The 17,165-nt window shown below is 49.5% G+C and overlaps 1 protein-coding gene across 4 annotated transcripts in view; it reads right to left on the bottom strand.

Annotated features, from left to right (window-relative positions):
• The window catches only part of LRRK1 (leucine rich repeat kinase 1), a 130,484-nt gene that overhangs the window by 17,305 nt on the left and 96,014 nt on the right, over positions 1–17,165 (bottom strand). For all 4 annotated transcript variants that reach the window (XM_021098586.1, XM_021098597.1, XM_021098590.1 and 1 more), the window contains 8 exons: positions 16,895–17,015; positions 16,475–16,634; positions 15,796–16,072; positions 11,873–12,044; positions 9,088–9,251; positions 7,705–7,844; positions 5,091–5,340; positions 2,360–2,526 (listed from right to left, as the gene is read on the bottom strand). In XM_021098586.1, coding sequence (XP_020954245.1) covers positions 2,360–2,526; positions 5,091–5,340; positions 7,705–7,844; positions 9,088–9,251; positions 11,873–12,044; positions 15,796–16,072; positions 16,475–16,634; positions 16,895–17,015 — 1,451 coding nt within the window. The remainder of the gene's footprint in view (positions 1–2,359; positions 2,527–5,090; positions 5,341–7,704; positions 7,845–9,087; positions 9,252–11,872; positions 12,045–15,795; positions 16,073–16,474; positions 16,635–16,894; positions 17,016–17,165) is intronic.

Here is a 17,165-nt window from a genome sequence, read left to right as displayed (position 1 = left end):
CCTCAGTACCTTGTGGTTTAATTGCTGTCATGGAACGCATTTGCTAATGGGGCATTGCTGCTGAATTTGACGTTGAGTTCACATTTAGGAACTTTACCAAACGCTTATTGGCTCTGATGTTTGTCAATAAGGTTTCTTAGATTTATATTCTCTTCACATAATTACAATTTTATCTCTTCCTTTCTTATCTGTTTCTTAATTTTTAATCTTTTAAATAATTTATTTTTTTGGCTGCCCCTGAGTCAAGCAGGAATTCCCAGGCCAAGGACTGAACCCAGGCCATAGCAGTGACGACAATACCCAATCTTTAACCACTACGCCACCAGGAAACTCCTGATCTGTTTTTTTTTTTTTTTTTTTTTAACATATACATATTTTTCTATGATTCTGAGTTTTCTGTGCCTTGACAAAAGACCTGAATAGACATTTCTCCCAAGAAGATAGCCAACAAGCACATGAAAAAATGCTTATAACTGATTAATGGAGAAGTGCAAATCAAAACTACTATGAGGTACCCCCTCATACAAGTCAGAATGGCCATCATTAATACGTCCACAAATAACAAACGCTGGAGAAAGTGTGGAGAAAAGGGAACCCTCCTACACTGTTGGTGGGAATGTAAATTGGGACAACCACTATGGAAAACAGTATGGAGGTACATCAGAAAACTAAATATAGAACTACCATATGACCCAGCAATCCCACTCTTGGGCATATATCCAGACAAAACTTTCCTTGAAAAAGACACATGCACCTGTATGTTCATTGAAGCACTATTCACAATAGCCAAGACATGGAAACAACCTAAATGTCCACAGATAGATGAATGGGTGAAGAAGATGTGGTATATATGCACAATGGAATACTACTCAGCCACAAAAAAGAACAAAATAATGCCATCTACAGCAACTTGGATGGAATTAGACACTCTCATATTAAATGAAGTAAGTCAGAAAGAGAAAGACAAATACCATATGATATCACATATCTGGAATCTAACATATGGCACAAATGAATCTTTCCACAGAAAAGAAAATCATGGACATGGAGAACAGACTTGTGGTTGCCAAGGCGGAGGGGGAGGGAGTGGGACAGACTTGGAATTTGGGGTTAATAGATGCAAACTATTGCCTTTGGAATGCATAAGCAATGAGATCTTCTGAATAGCACTGGGAATTATAAATATAGTCACTTATGATGGGGCATGATAATGTGAGAAAAAATAATGTATACATGTATGTGTAACTGGGTCACCATTCTGTACAGTAGAAAACTGACAGAACACTAAACCAGATATAATGGAAAAAAATAAAAATCATTAAAAAAAATAAGTCTTCTGTGCCTTGAAAGCTAGTATCCATCAGATCAACTGCATTTATTGATGGCAAGGTTAATCATTTTCCCATTTCTTTTTATTTTTTTTTGGCTGTCCCACAGTGTATGGCGCTGTTGGGCCAGGGGTCAGATCTGAGCCACAACTGCAACCTACAACGAAGCTGCGGCAATGCCAGATCCTTTAACCCATTGGGCCAGGCCAGGGATTGAACCTGCATTCTGGTGTCTCAGAAACCCTGCCGATCCTGTAGTGCACAGAACTCCCTCATTTCTTTTTATTAAGCAAAGAATTATCTACATGCCCACGCAGCATGAACTCCTTTTGTGATCATAAGGATAGCTGTGCTAAGCAGGGGGCAGTGAGAGATGTGGTATCTAGCCAGCTGGAAGGGAGGAGGTTTCCCAGCCCTTGCACTGGCTGAGTATTGAGTGGTGACAAGTGGCTCAACCTCTTTGAGCACCTGATGTGTGGACCTCAGCATGCCAAGACTAGAGGGTGTGCACTCCTTTGAGGGGAGGGGTGGGGGCAAAGCTACCTACACTGGCTTCTAATCCATTCATCTGGAGCACCCACCATCCTTCCTATAGTGGTTGGGGGGGTCCCCCAGGGTGAGGGGTCCACCTGAGGTCTGACTGTGTGCCCACCACAGATGCAGAGCAGATGGAAATTGTAAGGACGCCTCATGTGGCTCTCACCCAGACGTGAATAATCTCCAAAAGCCATTTCCAGGCCTTCCCTGCTTGGCCTCATCCTTGGCCATAGCAGTGATGACAATACCCAATCTTTAACCACTACGCCACCAGGAAACTCCTGATCTGTTTTTTTTTTGTTGTTTTTTTTTTTAACATATACATATTTTTCTATGATTCTGAGTTTTCTGTGCCTTGACAAAAGACCTGAATAGACATTTCTCCCGAGAAGACATACAGATGGAGCCCACCCTCCATCCCAGCCACTGTGGCCTCAGGCATCCTCAAGGTGGTGCGTTTGGACCTAGGGAACATGATGCAGGGCCCCGTTTACCTGCAGGGGCATTAGCAAAGTTCTTGAATTTCTTGATCTGGAATCGCTTCACCGCCACGGGCTGGCCTTGGTACCTGGCCCGGTAGATGACGGTGCCGCTCCCACCTTGCCCCAGGATGGCGCTCTCATCCTCGCTGTGCTCCAGCTTGCTGTTCTCCAGGAAGAGCCTGTCAGAAACACAGGGTGGGGGTCAGAAGAGATCTCTCAAACTGCTCTCTGCCCCCGGAGAGGCCTGCCGAGGTGGGAGGTGGGTCCTGGGCTGGACGGGTACAAGGATGTGCTTGGCCATTCATTCCCATTGTGGAGAGTCAGGGGTCAAAGGCACTTGTAGAGTCAGACAGATCTGGGATAAATCCCAGCCCTTGGCAGGTTACGTTGCCTGGACGAGCCTTGGTCTCCTCCTCTATAAAGCAGGCTCATCAGAGCAATGGCCTCAGAGGTGTGGGTGGTGAACGGCAAGGGGTGAAGCCTCTGAAAGCGGTGGACACAGTAAAAGAATTCTTTCGGACATTTTCCTCCAAAAGAGTCTATGCTTTGAGAGCTAGTATCCATCAGACAAACTGCATTTATTGACAGCTGGGTTGGTGGTTTCATCATTTCTTTTTATTTTTATTTTTTAATTTTTTTTTTGTGGCGGGGGGAGCGTGTGTGGAAGTTCCTGAGTCAGGGATTGAACCCAAGCTGCAGTTGCAGCCTGCGCTGCAGCTGCGCAATGCTGGATCCTTAACCCACTGCACCAAGAGGGAATTTCCATCTCATTTCTTCTTTTTGTTCAGCAAAGTATTAGGTAAACGGCCATGAAGAGCTTCTGAGCAACATGACCTGTGTCCCCACAACTGGTGGCTAGGATTTCACCCAAGGGCAGGGACTTTAGACCTCACCCATCTTTGTGTTCTAACCCTAGATAAAAGGGAGATTTGGGTTGGGCTTTTGGAAATACTGTGCAAGTCACTCCTGGAAGGGAGGGAAAGAGGGAGGGATGGAGGGAGGGCAGGAGGGAAGGCGAGGGAGCCAATGCCCTCCTGTTTCAGGGCTGGCCCTGCTCTCCTGAGGTCCACCAGGGTTCTGCATCAGCCACCCCTGCCAGGTGCCTTCCCTGGAGCTTGCCTGGCCCAATGGACCACGTAGTGGTTTCCCACATCTTCCCGGAACAGGTTTTGCAGGTGCACCGACTTCGTCTAGCTCGACCACATCACACTCAAGGTAGATGCCACTGTAAAGTTGGAGCTCTTGGTGATGCAGCTGAAGACGAACTGGGCTGTCCTCTGAGTGCTCACTCAAAACCACCTGCTTGGTAAGGGTGGGCCCTTGGGAGCCTCTTAAGTCAGGGAATAGTAGGAATGCTGGGGATCCCTTGGGGCTTTCCATTAGGATTCTTGTGAACTTGGGGACACAGGACAAGCCTCCATGGATGCTGGATTGCCTCTGCCCCCACCTGCCTGAACTCCCAGTGGGGGAGGGTGATGCTTTGGGACCATGGCTGGCCACAGCCAAAGTTTCCAGAGAGTCTCTGCTGGATTGCAAATCCTGTTCAGGTTGTTGGACTTTTCAACTCTCCACCAAATGCCTGAGTTTAAGAACCATGCTAGCCTGCAATTAGATCCAAACCACCCCCAGTGTGGCTTTCCAGATTCCACACAGTATACACCATAGCCCAGGTTGTGGGGGGCATAAAATATAACTAGGTTCAGCAAATAAATGAAAATTCTAAAATTTGGGGCTGCCTAATTGGGCACCTGACTGTTAAACAACTCCTATGTATACACAACTCTGCAGGTGGTCTCTGAGAAGTGACAACCTTCATGTTAAAGACCTAGGAACAAAGGGAAGTCATTTTGCAGAAGAGTGTTATTTAATTGTCATTTCAGCCAAAGGGATAACTGGGCATATTGAAAAGAACTATGGGGGAAATTTTTCCAACATAGGAAGTGATTTCTAAATTTAACAGAGTCATCCAGCAGCGTGCTTTGGAACCCCAGTCCTGCAATATCTCAGAGTACTCCACTTCCACTTTCTTGGCAGCAATTTGGAAAAATGATGACACAAATATTCTTAACCCCCCAACAAGTTTAATGTTCTTTAAAGAAACCAAATAATAGCAATCCTTTGAATAAGAAAACAACAGGACTTCACAACTCCAAAAACATTGCTAATCACCAGTATCAAACTGTCTCCAAGGAGACCAAATCATGGCTTCTGGTTTCCATGACTACAGAAGATTCCATCCTTTACCCTGGATTTTGTGACTACTTCCTGTGAGATGGGACCACAAAACGTTTCCTCTTTTCTCCAGCATTCTCTCCCCAGTTATTATCTTAGATTATAGGTAGATTATTGTTCATTATTATCTTAGATTACAAGTATAGGTAGAACAGATTTAGGGACCTACATGCTCAGTCACAAGGCAGTAATCAGGAGCCTGTGTTTGCCAAGAAAAGAAAAGGAAGCAGTAGGTCTGGGTGCGTCCCCTTCTTGGATACTAAGGAGCGTTTGTCTTCTGTTCATTGATCCGGCAGCAAAGTAGGAACCAGAGGAGGGTCAGCTCAGTGGAACACAGCGCTAGCTAATGCAGGGAGGGAGCCTAGGTTCTCCACGTACTCTACTCAGCTGGGCCAGCTGTGACCTCCAAATGAATGGGGAGCCAACAGCCTGGTTTCCTTCAGTTGCCCCCTGCTCCCTGGGCTTGGATGGGAAGCCCTGGGTCCCAAGCGTCATTGGCACTGTGGCATACCTGGCTGGGAAATCGGTCATGAACAGCTCGGGCACCAGCTCCTGGAGAGGCACAGGGATGTAGGGGTGCCTGGGGCACGAGATGAAGTCCCGCTCGATGGCCGTCAGCACGCAGTCCTCCATGTCGAAGTATTGTACGTCCTCCGATCTCTCACTTGGGTCGGTGTGCCGGGCCCAGGAGGTCTCACACACCGGGCAGGGCACGTACTGCTCCATCAGGGGGGTCCCATCGCTCTCTGTGGCTGTCAGGGCTAAATGGGGACAGGGTAGGAGGTCAGCTCACACGAAGCCGGCTGCAGGTGGGTCCCTGAGCAGCAGCTGTATTGCAGGTGGGTGGGCCTTTCACTGGAGGGGAGGCTGTCTGCCTTGGCCTGGACCCCCAGGAGTGGCTGAAATGTGACTGCCACACTCCAGTTCCTTTTTGGAGGGTGCCAGCCTTGATCCTGAAAGACACTTGCCAAGAGGGGCCGCAGAGGGGTTGTCTGCACCCTGAGCTGGCCAAGGAGGGGCTGAGAATTTGGGGATCCCTCCTACACAGCATCCTATCCCAACAGGACAGCAAATTGGATCTGACCACACTCCAATGACCTGACCACGAATAGTAAGGAGCTGTTCTTAAAATCAGAAACATATGATCCTTTCTCCAAGAGCAATGCAGGAGGAGAAATGAGTACAAATTATAATAGACACAATCTAGTTATTTTTCATGGGTTCTCCTGGGCAGGAGGCACAGCTTTTCTCCATGCCTCTGAAAGGAGGTGCAAAGAAACACCCTGGGCAGGAGGCACAGCTTTTCTCCATGCCTCTGAAAGGAGGTGCAAAGAAACACCCTGGGCAGGAGACACAGCTTTTCTCCATGCCTCTGAAAGGAGGTGCAAAGAAACACCCTCTAAGGGGGCCCCCATGGAGATGCCTGCAGGATAAACTGACACTCTGTTTTGTGCAGGGTGGGCTCCTAGAACTTTCTGGGCACATGTGTGTGGTGCAGCCTGCCAGCTGGCTGGTGCTGCTGTGCCTGAGCATCCCTGTCTCAGGCCCTCAGCCGGTCCCCACCTGCTGTGAGGACCACTGGTTGGTGGGGAGCTACAAAGGGCCCGGAGGTTTCAAATGGATGGCCAAGCACCCCCCAACTGCCAAAGCCCACACACTAAATTGCCTTCTCTTAGGCCCCTTTCTGTTTTTTTCCTTGTAGGTCATCCTTCCCACTGACCCCCCCGGGGGGTCCCAGACCTTGTGTCTGAGCAAGATCTGGAGCACGCCCAGCTACTGTTTCTTAAGCACTTTCTTTGATGCTCTCCTGGGATGCGGGGGTGGCTTGCAGGTGAGGAAGCCAGCTCGGGAGGCCAGAGGACTGGATAGCAGGCCAGAAGCAGGGCTCCCATCCCAAACCCACTCTTTGCTCTTTCGGCCTCCAGCCTTCCGGCTTGAGGGCTCATGGGGAAGAAGCTGCAAGGCTGCCCCACAGTGGGTCAGCCTCCACTCCAGTAGCAAAACAAACAGAGGCCCCTCAACAGCTTCACTTCAAAAAGTATTTTCTTTGGGTGGACTGTTAATGCTGATCAAAGCGACTGGAAAGGGCCACATGTGTGGCTGATTGCCGCTGGGATTTGGGGGTCTGTGGTGGGCAGGGAAGGAGAAGGGAGGCCTTGGCAGGTGTGGAGCCTTCCCTCCCACCCTTGCATAGGGGATGACTCTCCAGCTGCAGCCTCCCCACCACCCATTTAGGAAGCCTGGTCCTCCCTGTATAAACAAGACTGCGTGAAGCTCACATCCAGGTCTTCCCAGACCACGAATGGTACCCAGGGGCATCTTTCTTCCTATATGCTGTGGGCAGCTAGGGGTCACCTCCTGCCCAGGATCTTCCCCATGGCACCTGCACACATGCCGAGCTGGGCTCTCCCAGGGCTCTGGACTCTGCCCGAGGGCTGTTAGGACCCTGCTGGGCTCCCTGGGCTGAATCCTAGTGAAATTTCTCTTTTCCCAGTAAGGAGCCCCACACTGATTTATAAAGAATTTTAATAACAGGGAGTTCCTGTCATGGCTCAGTGAAAATGATTCTGACTAGCATCCATGAGGATGCAGGTTCAATCCCTGGCCTTGCTCAGTGGGTTAAGGATCTTGCATTGCTATGAGCTGTGGTGTAGGTCGCAGATGTGGCTCAGATCCCAAGTTGCTATGGCTGTGATGAAGGCTGGCAGCTGTAACTCCAATTCGACCCCTAGCCTGGGAACCTCTATATGCTGTGGGTATGGCCCTAAAAAGCAAAAAAAAAAAAAAAAAAAAAGAAGAAGAAGAATTAATAACATGAGCCAAGACCTCGTTCAACAATGTTTTCTGGAGTTCCCATTGTGGCTCAGCAAGTTAAGAGCCCAACATAGTATCCATGAGGATGTGGGTTCAATTCCTGGCCTCATTCCGTGGGTTAAGGATCCAGTGTCGCTGCAAGCTGCAGTATAGGTTGCAGATGCAGCTTGGATCCTGTGTGGCTGTAGCTGTGGTGCAGGCTGGCAGCTGCAGCTCTGATTTGACCCCTAGCCTGCAAACTTACATATGCTGCAGGTGCGGCCATAAAAATAAAAAATAATATAATAATAATAAAAGGAATGTTTTCTTACCGGGAAACCACTGATCAATCAAGGAGTTGACATGGTCTGTGATAAAAGCCATTGCTGAGAAGTCCCTCATTTCCGACTGGCAGATGATTTTTATTCCCCCACTTTTTTTCTTCTTCCAGTTCACGTCTGAGGACTCCACACTGCAACCCAGAACAAAAAGGTATCCGTAGTTGGTGATGGGTTGTGAAAGGCCCTGGGATAACCTCCTTTCCCACAAGGTGAGGGTGCAATCCCAGGGGCCCAGGCAGGACTGTCGGGGGGCTCCTGCGTTTCTATACTTGTGTACGTGGTCCTACCTGTCCCCCACCACTGCTCCCCACCCCCAACAGTGAAGTGAACAGAACGAGGACTTTGCAGTAAGGGATACTCAGGCTGGGCTATGACCTTTGGGTGTGAACCTGGGGAAGGCTTTTCCCTTTCCGAACCACAGGATTCTCATTTGCCAAGTGGGGACCATGAGCTTTAAATGCGAACATCTCCATGAAAGCTGCAGGCACCAAGAGTGGCCCAAATCAGGCCTTCAAAAGACTTACTTTCCCCCTTTTCCCTCTCTTTTCACAGAGCTGGAGAAGATTCTTGAAAAATTTCTGATAAGTATTAAATAATTCCATGTGTGTACTAAACTTGATTATAAATCACTTACTAGGGAGTTCCCACTGTGGCCTAGTGGAAACGAATCCAACTAGTAACCATGAGGATGTGGATTCGATCCCTGGCCTCACTCACTGGGTTAAGGATCTGGCATTGGCATGAGCTGTGGTGTAGTCGCAGATGTGGCTCGTATCCCAAGTTGCTGTGGCATAGGCCAGCAGCTGTAGCTCCCATTCGATCCCTAGCCTGGGAACTTCCATATGCCTCAAATGCGTACCTAAACAAACAAACAAACATACAAACAAACAAAAATTACTAACCTGCTGAGCTGACTTCATGTCTATCTCATGAAAAAAAAGAGGAAAAGGGAGCTAAGGTAGGTATGGTTGGATACAGGCTAGGGAACAAGTGCCACTGTCTTCAGACAAGAAGCTGGGGCTGGGAAGCTGCATGGCCCCTTCCGGTCTCACCTAAGTGACCAGGGGTATGCTGGATGCTCTCACCCCTGAGCTCAGTGGTCACCCACTCCCCTCTAGTCCTGGGCTGTGGTCACCACACTCTCGCCTGCCTTTCCAATTCTGCAAGGGGAGAGGAGGAGGGGTGAGGAGATGGTGAAACTCTGAGACATTTGCAGAAAGGTTTCCTATTCTAGCAAGTTCCACAATGAGCAGCACTTAGGAACGGAACTCTGGACACCAAATGGACAGTCTCCTCGTGGGGGCTGCCCTGAGGGCCACTTCCACTGCATCCTAGCGACCCAACTCAGTCAGGTGGGTTCCCAAATGCTCCTACCTGAGGTAGCCCCCGTCAAAAGTGACCAGGAGCCCTTCCTGCCAATAGATGGTCTGATTTCTTTTCACTCTGAATGTGCTGCAGCGATTTCTCTGGTTTCCTGTAAAACTGTAAATGGTGACTTTCCTGTGCCTGCTTTTAGTATTCTTCTTGTTTTCAAAAAGCTGAAAGACAGAGAAAAGATCCTGCTTAAGTATTCCAGGCTCCTCGCTGGCCCTGAGCAGAGCTCTGAAGAGGCCGGCCTGGCCCCGTCGTGATAAATGACCCCCATCTGTCTTCCCACCCCTCCTCCTGCTCCCAAATGAAACGCTGCATTATCCAAAGGGGTCTCCAGGATACTCTGGGAACACATTTCCCCCCAAAGGATTGCAAATAGCTCTTCTTTTTCAAATCTTTTCCCTCTCTAATGTTACAAGCAAAAAGTTACCACAGAAAATGTGGAAAGTACAGAAAAATAAAAGAGAGAAAATATCAGTTTAATACATAGAGAGACCACGAAAAGTTTGGTAAATTTTACTCCAGTTTTTTTTTTCCCTCTTTTTTTTTTTTTTTTTTTGCCACACCTGCAGCATGTGGAGGTTCCCAGACCAGGGATTGAACCTGTGCCACAGCAGTAACCAGAGCCACAGCAGTGACAATGGTGGATCCTGAACCTGCTGTACCACCAGGGAATTTCCAGGGAATTTATAAAACAGCTAGGGCCATGTTTTGAAATTTTGTATTTCTAGATTTCTGTGCATACTTTAAAAAATTTTGCTTTTCCTACTCCATTAAAAACTCCATTCTAAAGCTCAATATTTTATTAGTAAAGTTAAGTATAGTAATTTGCTGAATCATTCTCTTCCTTGGACTTTTAGGTTGATTCCAATCTTTTGCTCCTTCAGATAAACCAGATGAACATGAAAGAGCACAGAGCTTTCTCTGTTTTCAAATGATTTCCTTAGTTCAGATTTACAGAAATAGGATTATTGGATCAAAAGGGTTGAACGTCTTCAGGCTCTGGATTCCTAGTGAGGAATCACTTTCAAGGTGATGAGGCTGTTTATCCACTGAGCAGGTTGTGCGAACTTTCTGGATTCTGGGGTTGGCTATTAGCTCTTTGCTAATTTGAAAAGTGGTGTCTTATCAGTGCTTGAATCTGCCTGCCTTTGATTACTTCTGAGAATCAATTCCTTTTCCTCATCTGAATTTCAACAGGACTTCTTGTCTAATTCTGAGTGAGGGATGCAGCCTGGAAGGGTCCTGGCCCCCGCCAGCCACTGAACCCACTTGAGGACTCAGGCCTCACACGAAGCTGGTGCTCGGTGATCTCCCACTTGGAATGTGGTGGAGGAAGAGTTCAAAGGGAGGGCAGAGTGACCGGGAACACTGGAAGAACCTGCCCTTGCGCCCACCCCTTCCATCTGGCAATGCGTCCTCCTGTGTTACTAACAAGTCTCCCTCCGGCTCCCAGAAGCCGTGAAAGTTACGATTTTCAGGCTCTTGCATTTATTTTTGAACCTTTCAATAAAATGGGACGATCAAAGAATATATTTAATAACCAAGAAGTTTAATTCCATAAGGGCCCTTTTGATAAGAATGTGGCAAAAGCAAACTCATGCTGAGTTTCATGTCAGTTATCAACAGTCCTGGCTTATGTCAGGGGCTCTCACTGTAAAGTGGGTCAGAATCCTCTGGAAGGCCCTGGGATCCACCCTGGAGTTTCTGATAAAATGGATCTGAGGCAGGCCCAAGAGAATCTGCACTTCTAGCAAGTTCCCAGGTGAAGCTGATTCTGCTGGTCCAGGAACTCCACTTTGAGAACCACCACTCTGGACAATTACTACTTTCATATGATTATCTTTTTTTTTTTTTTTTTTTGGTCTTTTTGCCTTCTCTAGGGCCGCTCCCACAGCATATAGAGGTTCCCAGGCTACGAGTCAAATCAGAGCTGTAGCTGCTAGCCTGTGCCAGCCCACAGCAACGAGGGATCCAAGCCGCGTCTGCGACCTACACCACAGCTCATGGCAACGCGGGATCCTTAACCCACTGAGCAAGGCCAGGGATTGAACCTGCAACCTCATGGTTCCTAGTCGGATTAGTTAACAACTGAGCCATGATGGGAACTCCTCAATATGATTATCTTGAATGAAATGAATGTGGACTGATGGCCTGGTGAACCTACAAAAGAACTCCTTGCTCCCCAGTTCAAGTTCAAGTTCTAGGTCAGTGGTTCCCAAGCTTGACTGGACAGTGGAATCACCTGGGGAGCCTTTAAAAAATAGATGCGTGGGTGCTGCTCCCAGATTCCAACTTAGTGGTCTGGGTCTGGGGTCTGGTCTGTGTCTTTCTGGAACTCACCAAGGGAGTCTAGTCACAGCCTGAATGGCCAAGCTGCAGTTCTGAAGCCATGGTTCTTCAGGTGTGGTCCCTGACCAGCAGCATCACCATGGCAGGCTCTTGGATCCCTGTCCACAGCCCCTGGGCCAGAACCTGAGTGGGGCCTAGCTGTCTGTGTTCTGACATCCACTGGGGTGCTGAGTGGGTTAGATCGGAACTCATACTCTTAAGGGAGTGGTCTGTCCAAACCAGTTGGGTGCTGAGCTGGCATTCACAGAACGGTTTGAGGGCCTAAAGGAGAGAAGGCACCCATGCTGTGTTTGCCTCCAGGCCCTAAGTCAGTAGCTTTGCTAAGGGAAAAGGGTCTTCCATCAGGCCCCTCAAGCAAGGGGCATCCCCCGCCTCCTTCCCTCCAACCAGGGTGCAGCAGCATGCAAAAATTGCCCTCTGCAGAAAATGCAACTACCTGGAGGTCCATCTCGGCCAGGCTGATCAGCATCCGTGCTATAAACCTTTGCCAGAAGCCAACAGGAACGAAGCTCATCTTAAACACCCTCTGAATGGTGTTGGCCGTGGGGTGCCGCATGCCGTGGGTGTCCAGACCGGGTTTGGACGGAAGGAGATGTGGCAGGAGATAGCTGAAACACATCCAAGGGAGCTGGTGAGCCTGGGGCCTGACCCGGGGGAACACGGCCTGGCCTGGGGCAGGCTCTGCTGAAGTGGCACGGACTGCCCGGTGCCTTCCTCCCAGGGCCTTTGCCATCTTATTTTTAGAAAGAAAGGGTAATTTATATGCTGAGAATAAATGCTGGGCACAGCGGATCTGTTTCCCGAGGCCTTTGAGATAGAGACTAAAACACTTGTAAGGGAAGACGTGAAAACATCCGTGGTCGTAAACACAGACAAAGCCAGTGGCAGTGGATTCTCTGTAAACTGGGTTGAGAATGGGGAATCGCTTAACATTAACTCTGGGTGGTGAAGGAAAAACAAACGCAGCTGCACATTTCCAAGGACAATGTAGATATTGGGGTCACAGAACATCTTTTGGTCTTAGAAGCTCTTTATTGTCCTTGGCCAGTGGAGCAACAAAATTGCTTGAAAAGTTAAAAGGAGGCTGTTTGTGCAAAGAACCACATTTTGTGAGCGAACTCTTACTCATCGTAAGGGTGCTAAGTCACAGTGTCAGTGAGCCATTCAGGACTGTGATCACTTGAAAACTGCTGAAACAGGGCGCTGGGTGTCCCACCAAGAATTCCCTGAAAACCAGTATCTTCTGTGTGCCCTGGAGCTAAGGCGGCCGGGGCAGAGCCTTTGGGTGTGCCTTTTTCTTAAAGGTTTTGCCTTCAGCTTTCCTAAGTTTAAAATACATCAGTTTAGGTCCAATAACGTGCCTTTAGACCTTTCTGGAAGAGACTCCCTGAGAATACCATGGAAGGAAAATTCAATGACAGCATGGCGGGCAGTCTACCCAAGGGTCAGTCCTGTGTCTTCAGCACATGGCTTAACCCTGTTGGGATTCTGCTTCCTGACACAGGAAGGGAAAAGATGTCCACCTCACAGGGTGAGAGAAGGAGGGACAGGGGCTGTGTAGGTGAGACCCACAGGGGGCAGACAGTGAAGTTTTAGGTCCTTTTCAGTGATTTTTAGGTCTTCGGAGAAAGGACCTTCTCAAGCATCCCAGCTGGGGGGCCTCTCCCCACAGCCAGGCGCTCTCCAGCAGAGGATCTGATTTAGTCCCTCCAGGTCCTGAGAAGCCCTTTATCTCTTTGATCTCTCCAAACGGGAGGCCCTTGTCAGTGCCCAGTGTGATGTTTCCTGCTTCCTCTGCCTGTATCAAGTGCAGCTTGGATCTCACGAGACCCCCTACACTGATGGAGCCCTGCAACTTCCTGCTTCTTTCTACCTGGCAGTTGTGCTCTGTGCAAAGGGAGGCATCCCAGCTGCAGTTCACGGAGCAGCTGCTCAACACTGAGGAAGGCAGAGCCGACTTAGAAGCCAGCACAGAAAGCCCTTCTCAAGGTGACTGGCAATGGAAGCCCTTCTCAAGGTGAGTGGAGCCTTGGGAGAGCCCTGCCCCCCTCACCACTCCCTGCACTTGCTGGAGAGCGGTCACTAGCAGGGATGACTAAGAGGTGAGTTCTTCACATGCCTGTTGAATATAAAACCATGCAGACCGGGATGCTGCGTGGCATCCGCATGCAGAGCCAGCTCACCCTACACCTCAAGTCTGCCTCAGTGGTCAGGCAGGAACCCTTCCCAGATGCTGACAGCCATGGAACACTGCCCCTCCACCAAAGATGCACAAATGCTCACAAGTGGATGGGGAGCCTTAGAAGTGCCCTGAAGGTTTTTGCAGGGACAGGAGGTGTTCAAGGACTTTAGGTCAAAACCTGAAAACCATGCTTTAAAAGGAGCAGAGAATGACTGTTTGCACTGCTATTGCTCTTGACCATAGAAAAGCTTATGGTTCAAGATGCTGGAATTCCTTGTCCCTGGGGCACAAGACAAATTGCTCAGACACTCCTAACTTTGTTATTATTATTATTGTGTTTTTCTTTTTAAGGTGGCACCTGCGGCATATGGAAGTTCCCAGGCTAGGGTCTGAACAGGAGCGCAGCTTCAGGCCTACGCCACAGCCACAGCAATGCCAGACCTGAGCCATGTTTTTGACCTACTCCACAGTTTGTTGCAACGCTGGATCCTTAACCCGCTGAGAGAGGCTGGGGATCAAAACTGCATTCTCATGGATACTAGTTGGGTTCTTATCCCACTGAGCCACAGCAGGAACTCCGCTTCTGACTTTAGATAGAATCAGACACTGCTGGCTATGAGTACTTATCACAAAGAGAGAGAAACAACAACAGTACTGATAACACATGATGTCCTTGGAACTCACAGGTATAGGAGACACTTCGTATTTTACATGTACTATCTAATTTAATCCTCACAATGCCTATGCTGCTAGTAGGTAATAGCATTATTCCCATTTTACAGATGAGAGAAGAAAGGTAGCTGGAATTCACATCAGGCATTCTGCCTCCATGGGCTGACTCACTGCAATATAAGCCTCCGTGAGGACTTGCAATGATTTGGCTGATTTGATTGTATGGCTGACTTGCTTTCACGGAGTGCTAATATCTCCTCATTCCTCTAACCTGTCAATAAAATAACCAGAAAATTGTCAGATCTTGGCGATGCTGTGAACTCAAAGGCTGCTTCACGTCTGCTTCTTCGTGGGCCAAAGTCAAGGGCACACCCAGGCCATGGTGTGAGGGGTCAGGTGGATTTTGGATTCCTCTTTGGGGTTTCTCTTTTTAGGACTCACTCTTGACCCCAAGGGGCTAGAGCAGGAAGCACTGTGGCCTCCCCCCCAGAGCTATAAGGCCAAGTGAAATCTAGATGGGGACTCAGTCAGAGATGGTCCAGAAGGCCCAGCTTGTGTCGATGGAATTGCTGGGCTGGCCACACAGGGTCTAGGCTAGCTCCTTAGGAGTCTTCAGTAGGTATCTCCCAGGAGCTCTGGGGTTGGAGATAGAGTGGTGACATGTTCTATGGCATGTGCATGGAAAAGAGCTGTGGATTTGGCATTCTGGCTACTGTGTCATTGCCAACATCAGCATCAGACCCAGGAAGTGGCTGAAACTGAAATTAGAGCCAGGAGACCCTGAGCACCAAGCTGGTTTAGGTCAGAGCATCACTAGATGGAACCCATGTACCCCTCCAGGCCCTGCCCTCTCAGCATTTGGACCAAGCTATATAATTAGCATGGCCATCTTTGTCACTCATTCCATTTTTTATTCAGCAAATAACCAAGCCATCAACTTCCAAGGCATGAACTCCCCAAAGTCATTATTATTATTATTATTATTATTATTATTACTATGTCTTCTTAAGGCCGCACCTGTGGCATATGGAAGTTCCCAAGCTAGGGGTCGAATTGGAGCTGCAGCTGCTGGTCTATACCACAGCCACAGCAATGTGGGATCCTACACCACAGCTCACAGCAATGCTGGATTCTTAACCTACTGAGCAAGGCCAGGGATCGAACCTGAGTCCTCATGGATACTGGTCGGGTTTGTTACCACTGAGGCATGATGGGAACTCCTCCCCAAAGTTATTTTTAACGCCACTGTCATTCTTGCACGTTTTCCTATATCTTTTTAATTGATGGATTTCTTTGAACTCCCTGAAAAGAGACACCCAAGGCATAGGAAGGAGTTGCCAGCGGGGGGTGGGGGTCGGGTGCTGAGCCCACCCCCTGCAGCCCCAGCCCAGGCAGGTGGGTCATTGTCATGGCCCGTTCCTGGAAATCTTGCTCAAGCCACCATCGGCTCCACCCCAATTCCTTCCTCCAGGAAGCAGCCTGCACAGATCCACCCATGGCCTCACCTGTCGTTGGCAACTGGCAGGGCGATCTCAAACTTGGCCAGAAACTGGAAATACTGCTCTTCTGTCTGCTTCGTGAAGCCGGTCCCAACCAGCAGCATCCTGAGGTCCTCCGCTCTGATCACCCCGTTCTTGGCCACTGACCTGGAACCCTTGATGTTGAAGATCCTCTGCAGACATTCGGACAACCAAATGGGGTCGAGGAAGTAGAGGTTCCTCAGGCCGTGGCTGGTGTCTGGGAAGTGGAGCAGCGTGCCGGTTTCAATGAGGAAGCTGATGGCTGCCAGGGAAGGGGAGGAGGGAGCAGCGTCAGAGAGAGGGCAAAGGGACCTCTGGGTGACCTCCTCCCGAGGGGGCAGGTCACAGAGTCTTCCTAGGAGGCAACCAACACTCCCAATGCACCGGTCAATTGCACCATCACGCCTTCTCAGAGGCATCCTGTCACTCTTGCCAACGTGCCAATCTCCGTTATTCATGGATTCCATCTTTGCAAATCCGCTTACCCATTAAAATTGACTTGTGACCCCAAATCAATACAGGGAGTGTCTTTGCTGTCATTTCCAGACATGTGCAAAGCAGTGAAAAATTGGAGTGCCCCTCGTCAGGGCCCCGGGCCTCTGCCTGTGGGTACCCGCCTGAGCCCCTCTGCCTGCCTGGGCGCTTGCCCTCCCAGCCCACCCACCGGACTGCAGGTCCTCGTAGTCCTTGATGTCGTTGTCGGGCATCTGCTCCACCAGCTGCTCCAGCTGCCTGTCTGTCAGGTACTGCACGTCATCGCTCCGGCTGCGACGCTGCTGCTCCGCCAGCACGGCCTCTTGGAGGCCCAGGTAGCTCCTGGGGATCTGGGACAGGTGGGCAAGGCTGAGCCCTCAGGTCCCGAGGGGAGCCTGGCAGCCTGGCCTCACCTGACGCCCTCCAGAGACCTTACTGTTTCCAATCACGCCCCCCACCCCCCAAAAAACTGCTCACATGGGGACCATGGAGCCTGACGACGAGCATACACAGCTCACGCGTCTTACAGGAGGAAGAGAGGGAGGTGCAGATGCTCAGGCAAATGGGAAGCAGGCCCTGCTGGCTTCAAGCAGCTGAGGGAGGTACCCACCAGCCTCCCTGCCAGTCGCTGGCAGCCGATGGTGCTACCCACGTCCTTCATGTTGCACGTGACCTGGAAAATGAGCTGCCGCAGCCCTTCCTGACCTTCCAGGCTCTTACAGGAAAGCTCGCTGTCAGTGCAAAAAAGAAGAGCGCTTATCAGCACACCTCCCCTCTTGGACAAGCACTGCGATAACTTCGGTTTCCCAAGTGTTTCATTCCAAACACTGGCAAGTTGAGAAAGCTCATGAAAGATGGACATGGAGACATCTACTGAGGCC

Source organism: Sus scrofa, chromosome 1 (assembly GCF_000003025.6).
Source record: "Sus scrofa isolate TJ Tabasco breed Duroc chromosome 1, Sscrofa11.1, whole genome shotgun sequence".
Lineage (NCBI taxonomy): Eukaryota > Metazoa > Chordata > Mammalia > Artiodactyla > Suidae > Sus > Sus scrofa.
This window is presented reverse-complemented; position numbering and strand designations above follow the sequence as displayed.